The 16,804-nt window shown below is 54.9% G+C and overlaps 7 protein-coding genes across 7 annotated transcripts in view; 4 read left to right on the forward strand and 3 right to left on the reverse strand.

Annotated features, from left to right (window-relative positions):
- Positions 1–153: 153 nt before the first annotated feature.
- MONBRDRAFT_28455 (uncharacterized protein) lies at positions 154–535 on the forward strand (the record flags this gene model as incomplete). The annotated part of the gene is given in 2 exon segments (XM_001748841.1): positions 154–228; positions 248–535. 2 exon segments carry the CDS (start codon positions 154–156, stop codon positions 533–535), a joined length of 363 nt encoding a protein of 120 aa, XP_001748893.1.
- A 400-nt stretch (positions 536–935) lies between these two features.
- On the reverse strand, positions 936–3,100 carry MONBRDRAFT_28456 (uncharacterized protein; the record flags this gene model as incomplete). Its single annotated transcript, XM_001748911.1, has 9 exons — positions 936–1,304; positions 1,400–1,546; positions 1,636–1,697; positions 1,824–1,908; positions 2,039–2,158; positions 2,281–2,342; positions 2,577–2,631; positions 2,732–2,832; positions 2,956–3,100. 9 exons carry the CDS (start codon positions 3,098–3,100, stop codon positions 936–938), a joined length of 1,146 nt encoding a protein of 381 aa, XP_001748963.1.
- An 830-nt stretch (positions 3,101–3,930) lies between these two features.
- MONBRDRAFT_11105 (uncharacterized protein) lies at positions 3,931–5,910 on the forward strand (the record flags this gene model as incomplete). Its single annotated transcript, XM_001748842.1, has 2 exons — positions 3,931–4,302; positions 4,819–5,910. 2 exons carry the CDS (start codon positions 3,931–3,933, stop codon positions 5,908–5,910), a joined length of 1,464 nt encoding a protein of 487 aa, XP_001748894.1.
- Positions 5,911–6,066: 156 nt separating this feature from the next.
- Positions 6,067–10,018, reverse strand: MONBRDRAFT_33892 (uncharacterized protein; the record flags this gene model as incomplete). Its single annotated transcript, XM_001748912.1, has 12 exons — positions 6,067–6,603; positions 6,725–6,879; positions 6,969–7,193; positions 7,289–7,346; positions 8,200–8,342; positions 8,425–8,496; positions 8,592–8,663; positions 8,756–8,827; positions 8,930–8,998; positions 9,146–9,220; positions 9,322–9,390; positions 9,473–10,018. The coding sequence occupies 12 exons, from the start codon at positions 10,016–10,018 to the stop codon at positions 6,327–6,329; spliced, it is 1,833 nt and encodes a 610-aa protein (XP_001748964.1). The 3' UTR covers positions 6,067–6,326.
- Positions 10,019–11,585: 1,567 nt separating this feature from the next.
- On the forward strand, positions 11,586–12,995 carry MONBRDRAFT_38498 (uncharacterized protein). The gene is made up of 2 exons (XM_001748843.1): positions 11,586–11,837; positions 12,401–12,995. Exons 1-2 carry the CDS (start codon positions 11,611–11,613, stop codon positions 12,699–12,701), a joined length of 528 nt encoding a protein of 175 aa, XP_001748895.1. The 5' UTR covers positions 11,586–11,610; the 3' UTR covers positions 12,702–12,995.
- A 326-nt stretch (positions 12,996–13,321) lies between these two features.
- On the reverse strand, positions 13,322–15,086 carry MONBRDRAFT_28460 (uncharacterized protein; the record flags this gene model as incomplete). The annotated part of the gene is made up of 8 exons (XM_001748913.1): positions 13,322–13,355; positions 13,378–13,497; positions 13,590–13,688; positions 13,838–14,079; positions 14,162–14,264; positions 14,399–14,464; positions 14,566–14,770; positions 14,876–15,086. The coding sequence occupies 8 exons, from the start codon at positions 15,084–15,086 to the stop codon at positions 13,322–13,324; spliced, it is 1,080 nt and encodes a 359-aa protein (XP_001748965.1).
- Positions 15,087–15,565: 479 nt separating this feature from the next.
- MONBRDRAFT_28461 (uncharacterized protein) overlaps positions 15,566–16,804 on the forward strand; it is a gene marked incomplete at both ends in the record, with an annotated part of 3,739 nt that continues 2,500 nt past the window's right edge. Inside the window, 5 exons of the mRNA XM_001748844.1 lie at positions 15,566–15,653; positions 15,803–15,890; positions 15,966–16,093; positions 16,288–16,360; positions 16,506–16,673. Coding sequence (XP_001748896.1) covers positions 15,566–15,653; positions 15,803–15,890; positions 15,966–16,093; positions 16,288–16,360; positions 16,506–16,673 — 545 coding nt within the window. The remainder of the gene's footprint in view (positions 15,654–15,802; positions 15,891–15,965; positions 16,094–16,287; positions 16,361–16,505; positions 16,674–16,804) is intronic.

A 16,804-nucleotide genomic window follows, 5' to 3' on the forward strand; every position in this document is an offset into this window, starting at 1 on the left:
TGACGACCAGTGATTGCGATCAGCGCTGCTAGCTCGCCCGGACCCAAACCCATTGTTGACACCGCCTCCACCTAAACAATTTCCTTCTGCACCCACACACTGTCCATCCTTCCATCCGCTTCAAGCCTTGACGCCAGAAGACGATCCCAAAGCATGAACCATCCACCCATCCACTCCCTGATCCTTCTTCTATCAACAACCCCCAGCCCCCTCCCCTCCGCCCATGTCGTACGACATGCGATCACAGACCTCAGTATCCGCCATTCCTCCGTCCTCGAGTCAAACGCTCCAGCGAAATGAAACCTCTCGTCTCTCTCCTCTCTCTCTCTCTCAAACCAATTCACACACTCTGTCTCTCTCTCTCTCTCTCTCTCTCTCTCTCTCTCTGTCTCTCTCTCTGTCTCTCTCTCTCTCTCTCTCTCTCTCTCTCTCTCTCACAAAAGAACAGCATCACAAGCCAACGTCGATATCTTTTATTTTTGGTACGCAAACTAGCCAAATAATGTTATTGCATATCGTGGAGCATCTACAATAAGTTAAATATCTTCAACAATAACTTCCCTATTGAGGTGGCATAACGAACGGATTCGTTCTTCAGTGGTCAGAGAGAGAACGGGAACAGGGAAGGGTGGCTCTACGGCACCAGTGGTCGATGGGTCGTGTCGCTTTCTTCCCACTTAGATCAGAAACGCTGGGACTGACGCTGGCTAGTTGAACACTTGGATGGATTTCCACGCAAGATACAATGAGCTCACTGCGCAGGGCGCAGGGCAGCCTGCTTTCGTGCGCACACGCGCACCAGCCGCTGGCTGGCTATTCCGACAAATGCACGAACAACAGATAGAATATCAAGAAAACAGGCACAAGACATTTGCAAGAGTGGCAGAAGAGCTGCAAATCATTGACAAAGCACGCCTTGAAGATGCGTCTCTCCTTCAAGCTTCCGAGGAGCCGGCAAGCTCGTTGCTGCGGTCCAAGAACGGCGGGTCGGCTAGCAGCTCGTCATCGTCGTCGCTGTCAAAGGCGCCATTTTGGATGTCACCCACCGGCTGGTAGGCGAGGTCGACGCGCGCGCTGCGGCGACGATGGACGACGTAGGCGACCAAGGCCCCCACAGCAAGGACACAAGCTACGGCCGTCACGGCCGTCACGGCCATGGCCGAGTTGCTCTTCTTCTTCTTGCCGCCATCGGCGGTGGGCTGGGTGGACGGGGCCGGAGAAGACTTGGAGTGCAGCATATCAAAAAACTCTTTGTCGCACGGTTCAGTGGGCGCGGTCACGTCACAGACTGCAAAATAGTCACCCTGTACGCGCGCGTACAGCAGGGGCATGAGCTGGCCGAGGCTTGCAGGTGTATTCTGCAAAATCTTGGATGCTTGAGGCTATGTAAACCACGTACCGCGTAAAATCCGCTGGGAATGATGTCGAGCAGGGAGGGGTCAAGATGATCGGCCATCACCGCTTGGATCTCCAAGGTCTCCGCAATGCAGCAACCCAGCTCATCGCGCAGCATCTTCATGTAATCGCGGCACTCGGGCGTGCAATTCTACGAGATGATGCGAGGCGGGCGTCAGACTCGATAGAGTGACTATGCAAGATAGATATGCTGGCTAGCTCGAGTGGCTTCGGACGCACAAAATCGTTGCAAGCTCGCAGCGAGTCCGCGTCACCCTCGACAAAGCCCATCTCCATGACCTCTATCACCCAGGAGTGTACGCATGAGTAGGAGGACAAGATTCTGAACAGCGTGCAAGCATTTCCCATGCCATATAGCTGAACAATCTGAGCTGACTGGACAAGCTGAGCCGACTAAGCAGACGCACCAAATTGTTTGGCACCGCAGTAGGTCCCATCCGGAGCCTTGTGGCAAACAGTCTCCAACGTGGCAAAAACAAAGGAAAGATCCATCTATCAAGAATGCATGGCAAGGTTGTGGTGGACAAGGCAAGGCGTGAAAGGAAGAATGGGGTTTTGTTATAGGGTTCAGGTCAACGGTGACCAGGCTGGGTCAACGGTGACCAGGCTAGGTCAAACATACAATGCCAAAGTCTTTGACAATCTCGTCGAGGCCGCACGAATCCAGAAGCGCGATGAACCGCTCCAGGCAGCTCATTTCGCCGTCGACATCGCAGAGAGAGTCAAAGAGACTACGGAATTCCTACCACGCGTCCATGTATGTCAGCCGATGCAGAACAGTACAAGGCACGAGCTACCCTATTGATTGGCCGTTGAGGAGATTGGCGTGACGTGGGGCTCGCACGCATCCCCTTGCCTACCGACCTGGCTGTATGTCGCGGTGAGGTTGGCAAACCACTTGGCATCGTCCAAGCAAGAGGGTAGACCTAGCCGGTCGGGTCAGCCGACGACGATCAGTTTGGGCCGAGGCGATGAACAATGACACAACAAGAGCATAAACAGGGCAGGGCTGCGCGGTCACCGCCTACCCAAATCATCATCTCCGTCGAGTTGACAGTAGTCTGTAATGGCTGGGGAGACTGCCGCGTGGCACCCAGCAGGATGGCAAGGGTGAGTTGGTAGGTGTCAAATCAGAAAGCCTTGACGTATCCAGGACGTACTAGCGGTTTGTAGGGCGGCGAGCCTCTCCATGACCTTGCTGACACAGCCAAGCGACTGGTTGGTTGCAGGTGGCGGAACAACACAGCCAATCCGATGAGCGACGAGGGCTGAAGCCTGCAAGCGTGAGACTGTGAGCACTGGCAGGGTCACACACCTCAAAGAGCTTGGTCATGTCACACGCGCTGACGATGTCATTGCAAATATCAACGAGGCTCATGCCCGCGATGGTGGCATCGTCATCTGAAATGGCCACGTCTACGCAAGCCGTTTACCAACAAGCCAGAGCAGTGAGATCAAAAGCTTGAAGATAGCACATCGAGGGCCAGGATAGTGGTGCCGAGATGACGAGGGGGGCATGGGATGCGCTCGTTGACGTACCACACAGGCTGCGGCGATGGATTTCGTGTTCCAAGGCAGCCATGGTCGGCTGCAGGCGAAAGGCAGCCTGAGCCACCAAGCTGGCCGGGTTGGCAGCCACAGCCGCAACCAGCACCACAAGTGCCAAAAGCACAAGACGAGCCATGTCCACAGATACAGCACCTCACACGTTCCGAGCCTCCACCACGAGCAGGCAGCCAAGCGAGAGCGGCAGCCAGAGGCACCAAGTGGCGTCAATGACCAGATCAACGCACACACACACTCTCTCTCTCTCTCTCTCTCGTCCCACAGCGAGAGAGTTTGAGAGAGAGTTTGAGAGAGTTTGAGAGAGTTTGAGAGATTTTGAGAGAGTTTGAGAGAGTTTGAGAGAGTTTGAGAGAGTTTGAGAGAGTTTGAGAGAGTTTGAGAGAGTTTGAGAGAGTTTGAGAGAGTTTGAGGGAGTTTGAGGGAAAGAGAGTTTGAGAGGCCATAATCCATTAGTATTATACTTTTGGATTACATCATGCATTCTCAGGTGTTAACACTGGATGCTGCTGAACTGTGAAGAAGACGATGTAAAGTATTTCGACGACCATGGAAATATATAAATCCCAAGTCTCCTACCGTGAAATAAAGTAATTTACTTTACAAGCGCACCGTGAGAATACTTTTTGTGGCGCGCAACGGCTGCGGACACAGGGCAGCGCAAGTCGGATCAGCCGAGATAGAGGGAAGAGAGACGCGACGCGCGGCGACCGTCTTGAACGTGGCCGTGGTGGTGGGGGTGTGGGGGTGGAATCGGTGATGAGATGGGTGGAAGTGGGGAGCTGGGACTGTATTCTCTTCGGCAAGCATTCTTTCCAGACGTGCAGGACCATGGATTAGACGCAAAGCAGTGACGAGAGGAGGGACTGTGGTGTGTCAGGTTTTTTTTTCCATTCCTCTCCTCCACCACGAGGTGCCCATTTCCTTTTTTCCTGTTGATCCCCCGGCCAAATGCCGAGCGTCCGATCGGCGGTGTTGGTGGCGCTGCTGGGCGTGGCGTTGCTGCTCTCCGGGGCGTGGCTGCTTATGCAGCGGCAGAACATTCCCGTGCTGACCGACCTGAGCGCTGACCGTGTGGTGCTCGATCATGGTCTCTCGCTCGACCATCCAAGCGTGCCCGAGCCGTCGACGACAACCAGCGCCAACGGCTTGGAGGAGGGCGATGATGGCGACGATGACCGGCCCTACAATGGCGATCCCATCAGCGAGCTGACCGTACCTCCAGGTCGCCTTCGCCTGGCCACGTCCCTGCTGTGCCTTGACACTTATGAGGCCGGGCGCCTCAAGCTCTGGTACTGTTACAATGAGCAACCGTCCACTCAGGTGAATCCGCCATCTCGCCTGGCCCATGTCCTGAGCTTGTTCGCCCTAAACTTGCAACCCTTCTCACGTCCACGGCTATGCGCGACACCAAATTGGATCGCCGCGGTGGATCTCGCAGAACTTTGTATACAACCAGTCCACTGGCATGCTGTCGCTGCAACTGGATAACGCTTCTTGTCTGGGGCAGAGCCCCACCAATCCAAGCCATGTCGTCCTCCTTCCCTGTGCGTTTCATCAACACGTCGACACCACCGAGATGATGTACTGGGACTGGGTTCGCGCCGGGTCCTCTGCGCCCCTCTTTCAGCTCCGACACCGTGCGTCGGGCCAATGTCTGGAACCGCATGTTGATTTGTCGCGCTGGCACGCTCGTGGGGGGGTCCAGGCTACGTGGCGTCTCGCCGACTGTGCCATGGCACCACAGGTTGGTCCTTTTCTTTTTGCTTGCTACTGCCAGTCCCTCGCTCCCATTGCTTCGGTCCTAATGATCATTGCTTCTCGGCGCTCCCGCGGCAGGGGAACCAGTTTTGTCGGCAGCTACTGGATCGCCATGCCTTTGGCGTGGACTGGACATTTCCGGGTCCCAGACTTGAGACCAACGACACAAGCCATTCCGATCTATCGGCCACCAGCTTGTTGACGCCTTTACCCAAGCAGGCTCGGCTAGCGCGTGACTTTCGGCAAGGCACCCAGCATCGTTATTTGTGCTGGCTCATGGCTCATCCCGCCAAACTCCACACGCGCACGCGCGCCGTTCTCAGCACATGGGGCCAGTATTGTCACCATCTGGTTCTGGTCTTGCCCAACCCACACAACGGGCGCTTGCGCCAAGTGACCGTGCCCACCCGAAACGATGAGCCGTCGCTCGAACTTTTATACGTTCCCATTCCGGGCCAACGCGACCGCCGTGTCTACCTCTGGCGCAAGTCGCGGGCCGTCTGGCAATGGCTCTACGAGGGCTATGGGACCCTTTTTGACATATTTGTACGCGCAGATGACGATACCTACCTGAACATGCCTCAGCTTGCGGCACTGCTTGAGGCCCGGCAAATCGGGCCCTCCAACGCCACCTTCTTGGGGCGCCGCTATCAGGTCCAGTACGCAGGCCACAACGTCTCTTATTACTCGGGGGGATCTGGGACCATCCTGACTCAAGCAACTTTGGGACGCCTGGGTCGCGCACTGCAAGACCACGAGGCTCGTCATGGCGCAGAAGTGGCCGGAGATGAGGTGGAGGAAGGGGAGCTGGTTGATGATGATGCTGCTCGGGATCCTATCCACAACTTTGACACCTTTGCCGACGACATGGAGTTGGGCCGGGTCTTGGAACAATTGGGCATTCCAGTGAAGCAATGGAGTGATGCAGCCGGTCGGCGATTGTTCCTTGGACTGGGCCTCGATGATGAGCGACTCATGAGTCGGGAGCGGGACCCACATGCATGGCTCTGGAGTTACGACCAATCGGCGAAGCATGGGCGGGAGTGTTGCAGCCCCAAATGGGTTGGCACCCATTATCTAGATTGGCAAGCCATGTATTACATGCATGACCTGATTCTTCTGGGTTGTGAGGGGCACGGGGACGAAGTGTGGTGGTTGGAGGGCAGCTAGTGCCTGCCTGCCACGACCAAGCTTGGGGGCGTGAGACCCGGCTCGGAATTGTGTGAGAGTGGTGTCTGATGGCACCGACACGTGACTCCCAGTGCTGAGCACGATCATCAAGGTGAGTCGACGATTAACGTGACACTGCAAGAAAGCTGGGAATTTACTCGAACAAAATCAATTGAACGCATTCATTTACACGGAGGTGATCACAAAGCCTCCACTTTGTGGGAGCTGAAAAAAATGAACAACGAAAACAGAATGAGAGACCGCTGGCTGAATACATATGGCCGCATTGAGGCATTGAGGTCAACGCCATAAAAAGCACATGCAGATTATAGAGCCGAGTGCCAAGAAGTCGATGGCCCACTACCCTGCGCAAGTGCATGGTAAGGGTCTGGGAGCGCTGTGCAGAGTGGCGTGTTCTACTCAATGACGAGTGCAGGGGCGCCGCTGAGGGCAATGATGTAATCGCAAAACTCCTTGAAAAGGATCTTGCCACCGCCATTCTGATCAATCTTGCCAAACTCCGCCTCGGCTTGGGCATCCGACATGTTGCTGCCCAGCTTGGCCATGCCAGCCTTAAATTCGTTGAGGTCAATGCGGCGATCATCGTTGTCATCGAGCTCATCAAAAATGGACCAGAGACGCTCATAGAAGAACAGGTTGCGCAGGAACGCGGCAAACTCCTTCTTCTCAACCCTGCGGACACCACACAAGAGTGCGGTGAGTGAGCAGCGCGGAGCGAGACACGGGGCGCCAGGTGTGCGTTGTGTGGCGATAGCAAGCGTGTGCAGCCCGCGACTTGTGACGGTAGACACACCAGGGATCGCCGTCGCCGTCCTTGAGGGTGGTGTGCTTGTAGGCACGCATGAGAGAGGGCTTGCTCACTTCCCAGCCCTTGGCTTCAACCAAGCGGTCCAGTTCAGCCAAGCTGCAGCCACCATTGCCATTGAAATCGGCTGCGTTCCACACGTCCTGCAGCAGGTCAAGGCAAGCCGCAATGTGAGATGATGTCGTCGGAAATACATCGGGGTCAGCGCCAAGGGCAGGCGTGCATATCTCACCATGATCTTGTCCTTGGATGTGATGATCTCATACACGGGCTGCAGGCCCTCTGTAGTGAGGAGCTCGAGCTTGAGAGCCTCCTCGGGGGAGGGCTCTTCGGCTGGGGCAGCGGCAGCAGCAGGTTCGGCCTCGGTCTGCGCGGGCTCGGCCTCGGTCTGTGCGGGCTCGGCTTCAGCGGTAGCGGGCTTGTCCTCAACAGGGGCGGCCGACGCCTCGGGCTGGGCCTGGCACCAAATTCGTCAAGCCGTACAGCGAAAAGATACATTGAGTGCACGCATCGACCAAGAGGCAGCATGGCTGGAACGAACAAGGGGCGTACCTCTGGCTTGTTGCCCTCGGACGTCTCAACGGCTTTGCTGGCTTGGCAACCCATGGTGCTGGATCACAGTGTTCAAGCTGCTCAACTTGATTGATTTGGTGGGGGAGAGATGGGTTGTTGACACGCGCACAGCAAGGGTGAGTGAGCACAAGGGGAAGGAAGGAAGGAAGGAGGGAAGGAAGGAAGGGTGCAGTCGGGTCGAGAAAAATAAAAATACCGCCCACAACACCACCACCACCAACACACAGCAGCGACTCGACTCGTGGTTTTGGGTGTTGTTGGGTGTTTTGAGGTTTGGTATCACTCACCTTGCCGTAGCCGGGTGCGATGTGTACCTCAGCCCACAAGGCCACCTCCCACACCCATTATAAGGGCTGTTGTAGCGCTCCAGCTGAACCCCCAATCGGCTGCCGTATCCGTTCAACCCGTACCCACAGGACTGCAGCTGCCCTTTTGGGGAGGGGTGTGTGTGTGTGTGTGTGTGTGTGTTGGTTGTCATGGTATGCACGTCTTTGTGTATCAAAGGTTACACTTTCGTTGTAATTCGTATGGTGTGTGTGTCTCTCTCCCTCTCTCAAACCGACCAAACCAATTCATCTCTCTCTCTAAATCTTTAAGCTCTCTCAAGCCCTCTCTCTCAAGCTCTCTCTCAAGCTCTTCAAGCTCTCTCTCAAGCTCTCTCTCAAGCTCTCTCTCAAGCTCTCTCCCTCAAACTCTCTCTCAAGCTCTTTTCCAAGCTCTCTCTCACTCTCAAGCTCTCTCTCACTCTCAAGCTCTCTCTCACTCTCAAGCTCTCTCTCACTCAAGCTCTCTCGCTCTCAAGCTCTGAAACTCTCAATTTCTCTGCTTGACAAAGGAGCAAGTGGGCACTCTATTGTATCGTGCAGGGACAGCCCGCGGTGGTGACGGACTGGTCTGGCGCACTTTGATTTCCCAGGTCCTCAAACTTGGCAATGTAGGATGCATTCAAGTCATTGTTGCCGCAAACCTGGACATACGCATCCACAGAGGTGAGGTTCTCAAAGCCTTGAATTTCGGCCAGATCAAAGTTATCCTATATGCGGACAGGGGGATCATGAGGTCCGGCGATACTTCCACGCTGGTAGTGGCCGGTGCACACGAGGGCGAGGGCGAACCTTGATGTTGAGTTGCTCCCCAATGCGGGTGAGGGTGTTAAAGCCATCGATCTGTAGCAAGTTCGCATTGTTCTACAGAAAGGAGATGAATGGGCAATTAATTATCGCCGGGATGCGATAAACGGGCGAAATGAGCAGTCATGTGCTCAATTCAAAGCTGAACTGACGTTGATGGCCAAACTTGCGCCGATCACGGTGAGCGCCATGAACCCAGCGATGGTCGTCAACATCGGGTTCATCTAAAAGTTGAAGACATTGTGAGTTGTTGAAGCCTGTGAGGCAAAGAGACTGTCCCAACAACGCGGCACGATGAAGTCATGCCTCAACTAACATTCATGCTCAGGGTGTTGTGGACGGTGTGAAGTCGATCCAGGCCAGAGATGCTGGTCAAGGCATTATTATTCTACACAAGCAATTTCGCGGGGGCACAAGGGTAGGCAGCTGTCATGCATGCGTGCGTGCTGCCAACGCGAATAGGCAGAAGATGCGGATGGGAGGTTCGTACGGAAATGTTCAAGGTGCCCACGTAGGACAGGTGGTCTAATTGGTTGATCACAGACAATTTTGGATTGGACTGCAAATGCCGGCCGTTGACAGCGGGTTAGCATGCAGAATGCTCTTTTTTATGGTGGCTCAAGAAGGCTGGTGGCCTGGTTGAATGGCCTGGCCGAGGCCATGGTACAGGATCAGCCATCTCAGTGCGTTGTGCCAAACCACGTACCGAAATCAGTATGTCGTCGCCGGCTGTATTGAACAGATTCGATAACCCATTCAAACTTGTGAGCTCGGAATTGTCCTGGGCAAATTTGAAACCCCCAAGGCCCGAGCATGCATCAAAGAAAGAACCAGAGGGGGGCGATGCAGTTGACAGCAACAAAACGGTCATGGATACCATACCGTGATTTCAATGACGCCACCGACAAAGGACATTTTCGATAGATAATCAAAGTTGGTGAGTTGCGTATCCTGTCAGACCAGCATGTGGTGAGCAACCATCTGATCGAGCCACAGGTCAACCTTTGATGCATGCGGTGGAGCCCAATATTACCTTGATAATCAAATCCCCATTGATTGAACTGAGGTTCGCGAGAATTGAGAGATCTTGCGCTGTCAGCGAGGGACAGGATATCCAGCGGACGCTCTTTGTCAAGTGCCTCACCACCGGGGACAGTTGCGAGAGATCGCAGCCCAAGAAATCGGGCATGGTGGTAGTTGTCAATCGTGTGGTTGCCGGTCGCGTGGTCGTCATCGGAGGCCTGGTTGTCGACATGGGGCTGGTCGTTGATACGTCATGGTGGCCCGTTGTGGAACCATGGTGGCCCGTTGTGGAACCATGGTGGCCCGTTGTGGAACCATGGTGGCCCGTTGTAGAGGCCGAGCAAGAGGGAACACATTCCATGCGCTGGAGCAAAGACTGGATTTGAGCCTGTTGGGCCGCGAGCTGGGCCAGCACGTCGACACCGTTGATATACACGGGCTCCTGCGTCAGTGTTTCAATGTGTAGACTGCCGTCGGAGCCAGAAAAGAATCGAGCGCGCGCCGTCTCTTCGACGCCCTCCACAACTAGCAACAAGGCCGCCACCGCCACCACCATGCCAAGAACAAGACCGCCCCACCGGGCCGATTGCTCCAGCGTTTATCATGATCTCCGGTCCCTCGATCTCCCGATCTGGCAGCCGAAACCTCCCAGAAGCAGAAGCAGAAGAGGAAGGAGGAAGAGGACAGAGGAAGAGGAAGAGGAAGGAAGAGGACGAAGAGGAAGAGGAAGAGGAAGGAAGAGGACGAAGAGGAAGAGGAAGAGGAAGAGGAAGGAAGAGGACGAAGAGGACGAAGAGGAAGAGGACAGAGGAAGAGGAAGAGGAAGGAAGAGGACGAAGAGGAGGAAGAGGAGGAGGAAGCAGAGGAGGAAGCAGAGGAAGAAAATGCGCGCATCAGTGGGCGAGATCCCTCCCTTTCCCCCCTTTCCCCCTTTTCCACGCTTTCGAGTTTTGGTCTGACTCCGGACTGAACCTTTACTACCTTTGCTTTCCTACTTGACATACGCCTTGCTTGGCTTTGCCCCCTATACATGTATTTCTCCTTGCTTGACTGTTGTTCTTATTGTTTTTTATTGTTTTACATGTTAGTGACTTTTAGTGGCTTTTTGTGGCGTTTAGGGCTTTTAGTGCATGTGGGTTTTTTGACAGGATGATCTACTGATCGATGGATGATGTGCAACCGGAGCTCGCTCCGGGTAGAGAGTAAGTGGAGTGAGTGAGTGAGTGAGTGAGTGAGTGAGTGAGCGCGGAAGGTGGGACGATCGCTCACACACACACACACACACACACACACACACACATCGACTGACTCACGCACGCACGCACGCACGCAAGCATACAGTCAAGAGGAGAGGCTGACGGTAACGGCGGTTTGATGGAATCAGACAGGCCCAAGAGGATCGCGCATAGATATCGCTGGGTGGGTGTCATGTCATGTCTTGTCGTCACTGTTACCACACCCATACACATATACACAGAGATGGCGAACCATACACCCCCGCAGAACCCTTGCTGTGACTGTGCCGACTGCTGCGCTGCCGTTTTCAACCATGTCAGGGCCTACTGTTAAGGTCCCTTCAAGGTTGAGGTGAAGGTTAAAGGGGTTAAGCGGGTTAAGCAGGTTAAGCCCACACGTCAGCAGCATGCCAAGCAATTGGTCGAAGAAAAACACACACACACGCACTAACTCTACCCTTGTCTCTGAAATTCGCTTTAAAGAGGTGTTGTCATAATAGATCAGTGCTGGATAACAGTTGATAAAAACATGTTGTGAACAGTTGTTTTCTTTGAATAAGATCTTGTTTTGATTACCACTCTCTCTCTCTCTCTCTCTCTCTCTCCATTTTCCTCCAAAAGCAAAAGAGAGGTATGACTGGCTGTTTGGTGATTTGATTTGGCATCGCCCCCTTCTTCCTGGTCTTCCTGCCTCCCCTGCTCGCCTCGCCTCTCCATCTCCTCTCCATCTCCTCGCCTCCTTGCCCGCTCTTCTTCTTCATCCCCTCGCCCCGGGGCTGCCCTTTTTTTTTTTTATCAATTTCTCTGGATGCTCGCGGCTCCCTCTCCTCTCCGCGTCGCCACTCACTGCGGTGCTGCTTGGGTCGCCTCTGCGCGTAGTTGTTTTTATTTTCTGCATTTGCCTACCATCAAGATGCTGAAGAGCGTGATTGCTTTGACCATGCTGGTCGCTGCCGCCAGCGCCTGCGAGAGCGCCCTGGACCTCATCAAGTCGGCCGAGGGCTTCCGCTCTTGCACCTACGTGGACACCACCGGCCACAAGACCATCTGCTACGGCTTTAACCTCGATGCCTCGGGTGCCAAGCAGAAGATTGAGTCGGTTGGCGGTGACTGGAACAAGATTTACAACGATGGTGGCTGGTCAGTCCAATGCGCCACAAACAACCCTTCCGACTGATTTGTCTTTGCGCCTGCGTCTTCTTGCTTGGGCGTCTTGCTGTTGTGCACCTTTCTTCTTTTTCTTTTTTTTTTTTCTCGTGTTCCTTTGTGCTTGTCGTGGCTGCCATCCTGGCCACCTCCAGCAACGTTTCGTGGCATGGCGCACCCGAACCCGAGAGGGATGGGCCAGCAACACCCCAACGGATGGTGGGGCAGCAAGTTGGGCCACCTTCTCTTGTGTCGTGTCTTGTGTGTGTACGGAGGTTGGCTTGCCCAGTGTGTGTGTGTGTGAGGAAAGAAAGAGAGAAGCAATGACGTAAAGCGAAAGACCAATGAGTGGGGTGATTGTTTTTGCCTATGTATGAATGAACCACTCCAATCTTTTGTGTAGTAGTGTGCTTTTCTTCACACTCTCTTTCTTTTCGCTTTGTTTTTATCTCTCGTGCTCTCTCTCTTTCTCGCTCTCTCTTTCTCGCTCTCTCTTTCTCTTTGTCATCTCTCTATTGACCACTGCTCATCCATTCTCTGCCTCGGCTTTGCTCTAGCCTGTCCGAGTCGCAGTGCACCACCCTGCTCGAGGGTGAGGTCAAGAACGCCGCCGCCAGCGCCGTCTCCGTCTTTGGCAGCCAGTGCTCTTGCATTGAGGCCGTCCTCACTGACATGACCTACAACCTTGGCAAGGCCGGTATCGAGTCCTTCCACACCTTCATCTCCGACATCAAGGCCCACGAGTGGAGCGCCGCCGCCTCGGATGCCCGTGACTCGCTCTGGTGCCGCCAGGTCGGCAACCGCTGCACCCGTGACACTGGCATCATTGCCCAGGGCTGCGCGGCTGAGAACCAGTAAACCAGCCGCTCCCCAGCCAATGTTGCCCCGCGGTCATAATTGCGGTTGTGTTGGTCCACGTGTGACTTGACTGCCGGCCAAGGCAAACTACACACTTGTGCACCTACCACGCGCTTTGCCGTCACCCACTCGTTCTCATGTTGGGCACGAGAGCATCGGGTTGAAGGGAATCTTTACAAGGCATCGAGTTGTCTTCCTTATTCCCTTTCGAGGCTGTTTCGTATTGTCGTCTGCGGTGGGGAAGATGTGTGTACTCACGTCTTCTCGGCACATGTGAATCGATCAATTGTCCCGAAAGAAAAGAAAACACACACACACACACACACACACACACACACACACACACACACACACACACACAGCTGACTGCCAAATAAATCCCGTGTTGTTCGAAAAAAAAACCCCTAAACCAAAGAGAGAGGGAAAGGGATCAAGCTGATCTCGTGGTTGTCTGTTGACTATCCCTTGTTTTTGGGGCCCACCCGTTGTGACTTTTTGCTGGCCGTCTTTTGGACGCCGCTGCGGCTCACGCCTTGGTTTTTCTTTCGTTCCTTGCTGCTCAAGTTGGATGTGTCCCTGCGAAGCAACGCACGGCAAACCCAAAACCACGGTGATGCCAATCAAGCTGCGTAAAAGAGAGAGCGCGAGAGAGAGCTGTCAGCCAAGGAAAACCTACCGAGCACCGTCGCCACCTTGCCAATGACCCCGGCTTGATTTGCCCTTGAGATTGGCTCCACACGCCTCGCAAGCCGTGTTGTTGATCATCTGCTCCCGCGAGCACTTGCCGCAAATTTGCCTGTTGGAACGCGTTCCACCCGAGTATAGCCGCACCGCTTAGGGTTGGTCGTTGGCGCATAACAACAGGCAACAAAAGTGCAGACTCCTTACCGGTTGGCCAAGACGCCATCAATTGCCCCTTCACAGCCTGCTAGCTCGTGGCACACCGGGCACGGATACGCACGACCGCAGCACTTCCAACGGTACCACCTGCACACTCGAGCATTTCAGTAAGCATGAAGTCACAACCACAAAACAGCAAGCCGCGCGAAGGCCACACACACACACACACACACACACACACACACGCCCCCCGAATAAAGGAATCACGAGCCGCGCAACTAACGAGTCACACTTACCGATACGATTTACGAAAGTGTTGACAGGCGCCATTGTCCGGCAGAGCGCGGCCCTCAGTCATGACCTGCGGTGCCAGGGCCTTGCGGCTTTTGCCCTTGCCATCACCCACAAAGGCGCCCAGGGCCGGTAACTGCACCTCCTTCCCGCTGTCATCAAAGGTGGTAATGACAAAAGAGGTAACGGCCAGAGCAAGTTTGTCATGGCAGTGGTGACAGTTGGCTTCCACCCGCTGGCCCCGCACCTGGTGGCACAACGAGAGCCATTGAACAAGAATGTGAGCACTGGGTCAGCATCCCGCCGTGACTGGCTGATACTAAGCTTACCGCTGATTTGGCAAACAGGACATCCTCATTACACTTGAGACAGGTAGCCAGCAGACGGAGTTTGAGCACGTCCAAGATGCGACAGGCGTCCGTATCGATGTAGCTGCGCAAACAAGGAACGTGAAAGGAGGAAAAAAAATGGACAATAGACACGTTTTGTGCCAGTGAGGAGACAAGGAAAGACGCTACAACTTGAAGCGTTGTGATCCGATAAAAATTAACTGTGCACACACATACCCCAAAAGGTTGTTGCCCTCGAAGATGAGCTGTGGTCGGAATTCAGCACGCAAAATCGTTTTGCACCTACAAGACCGACGACCGCCACGGTCCGGGGGTGCTGGCCCTGAGCGGCGCTGCGGCAGACTTGAGAGCGCAGGCAAATGACAGGCTTTTGGGCAACGTACTTGGAACACCGCTTGGCCAGGCGGTTCTGGGGTGTAAAACGGCCGGAGAGGGTAACCTCAACGGCCAAGGAGCATCGCTCGCACGCCACCAGAACACCAAGCTCGTGGGTCTGAGCTGTACCCATGTTCCACCAGACATTGTGCTCCAGCTCCAAACGCGTACCACGCGGCGCGGGGTTCAGTTCAATCTCGAGGGGCTCCAGCTCTGACGGAAAGAAAAAAACAAAAATTATCAGTGTGTGTGCACGCGTGCGGCGCCAGTTCAAGAGAGATGAACAAGGAAAAAGACAACTGGCAGGTGCTTGCTAACCCGCATCTTCGTCATCATCCAAGTCATTGCTAGAGTCTGAATCGCGGAGTGCTTTCTCGCGCTCGTATTCGGCATCCAAGTGTGCGTAATCATGACCCAAATTGCCCTTGCGAGCAGCTTTCTTCTGAGCCTGCTCGGCGGCTTGTGCTTGCCACCAGGCAGAGCTCACGGCACGGTGGGCTTCGTTTTGGCGGTGAATCTCAGCCAGCATTTGTTCTTGTTCTTGGATCTGGGCTTGCAGCTCGGCTTCCCGCTGAGCCACCTGGGCCAGACGTTCGGCCTCCTAAGTTTTAGCAGGGTCAGCGGTGAATGAAGGGAAGGGCCCGGGTCGCTCGAGCACGAACAAGGGTTTTTCGTCATCACTAACCTCGCGCTCATACTCTTCGGCGCGAAGACCGCGTTCCTTCAGGGTCCGAGCTTCAAATTCAGCGCGTCGTGCTTGTGCCTGGCACAAGTCCCAAGATGTGATTTGACATGTGAATGCGAGCAAGGGCAAGGAGGTACGCCGGGAGAGCGACATCCAGACACAGCAGTTTAGGGTGGTCCAGCGCCGTGCGAGTAAGAGATGTAGGCCCAACCTCAACTTTTGCACGGGCACGCTGCTGCCGCAGCGCTTCGTGGGCTTCTTCCAAGCGGCGTTGCCTCTCCTTCATGTTGAGGCGCTCTGTGACGGGTTAAGTGATGAGCAGAATGTACGCTCAGGTCTGTGAGGTGGTTGGATGCGCAACTGTGTCCACAAATTCCAACCTTGTCGCTGCTGATAAGCATTGTAGGCCCAGTAGGTGAGACTAACAAGGCCAACCAATGCGATGACCTATCGTCGGTGAAGGTGATCCGATTAGTCATGCAAGGCGCGCAAATACGGATGGGGACGATGTGGCCCAGAACACAATGTCAACATACAGCCCCGATATTTTGAGCCGTCAGGTGATCATAGGCAAGCTCGCCGAGCCAGGTGGCGACTTCACGAGGATCGGAAAGACGAATCACTGGGCACGCGTACACAAAGGCCAAGGTTAGAATACACTCGCCAATCACAACAGAGTAAAAGCCATGGCTGTGGCGGCGGTTGCTCGTGCCGGGTGCGCAGTGGCGGGGGTTGCGTGCAAACAGCCACCTTGAAAATAGAGAAGGGCAAAGAAGAGCGCAAAGAGGGCAAGCACGGCGCCGAGCGCGCCAAGGGTTTGCTTGAGGATGGTCTAGGCCGCATGGTTTCAGGTGAGGTGGGAAGGCCACACATAATGGAGGGGGAAAGCTGCGAGCAGCAGTTGTAGAGTCAAGCTGGCGCGGCGCATACGTGGAAGCGCTCGCGATCAAGTTTGCCCGAGGTCTTTTCGCGCTTTTTCTCGCGCTTTTCGCGCTCCTTGGCATCCTTTTTGATCTGTTTTTCGCGGGCCTTTTGGTCGCTGGAGGTCTGCATGGCCCCGTCAAGGCGCGAGTTGCGACACAACAGCAGCCGTCTGTCAGGCCGGTGGTGCCCGACAGGTCCGTGGATGCGTCGGGCAACTAACTGCTGTACAGACACACCTTGTGACGAGTGACGATGCGCCGACCACCCGCCCGAGTGGCAGTGGGCAAGACACGTCCACCAGCCCCGTCGCCTGCCATGACTCGCGGTGGGGTGAAGCAGACCAACACCTCCTACACCGATACAAGACGATGAGGCATCAGCGGGCCAAGCGGAAACGAATGCAAGCAGCACTGGACCAAACGTAGCAGCGTCAACCGGAAGCAAGAAGGCAGTAGCAAGAGGCAAGGAGGCAGGAGGCAAGGAGGCAGGAGAAGGCTGGGGGAGACAGTAGGGAGGAGGAGGAGACAGGAGGAGGGAGGAGGAGGAGGAGGCAGGAGGCTCACTGACGTTGTTGTGATCAAATGAACGTGTGTGTGTGTGTGTTTTCAAGTTTTTTTTCATGTGATCAAAGACTTTTT

Source organism: Monosiga brevicollis, genomic scaffold, assembly GCF_000002865.3.
Source record: "Monosiga brevicollis MX1 MONBRscaffold_26 genomic scaffold, whole genome shotgun sequence".
In the NCBI taxonomy this organism is placed as follows: domain Eukaryota; class Choanoflagellata; order Craspedida; family Salpingoecidae; genus Monosiga; species Monosiga brevicollis.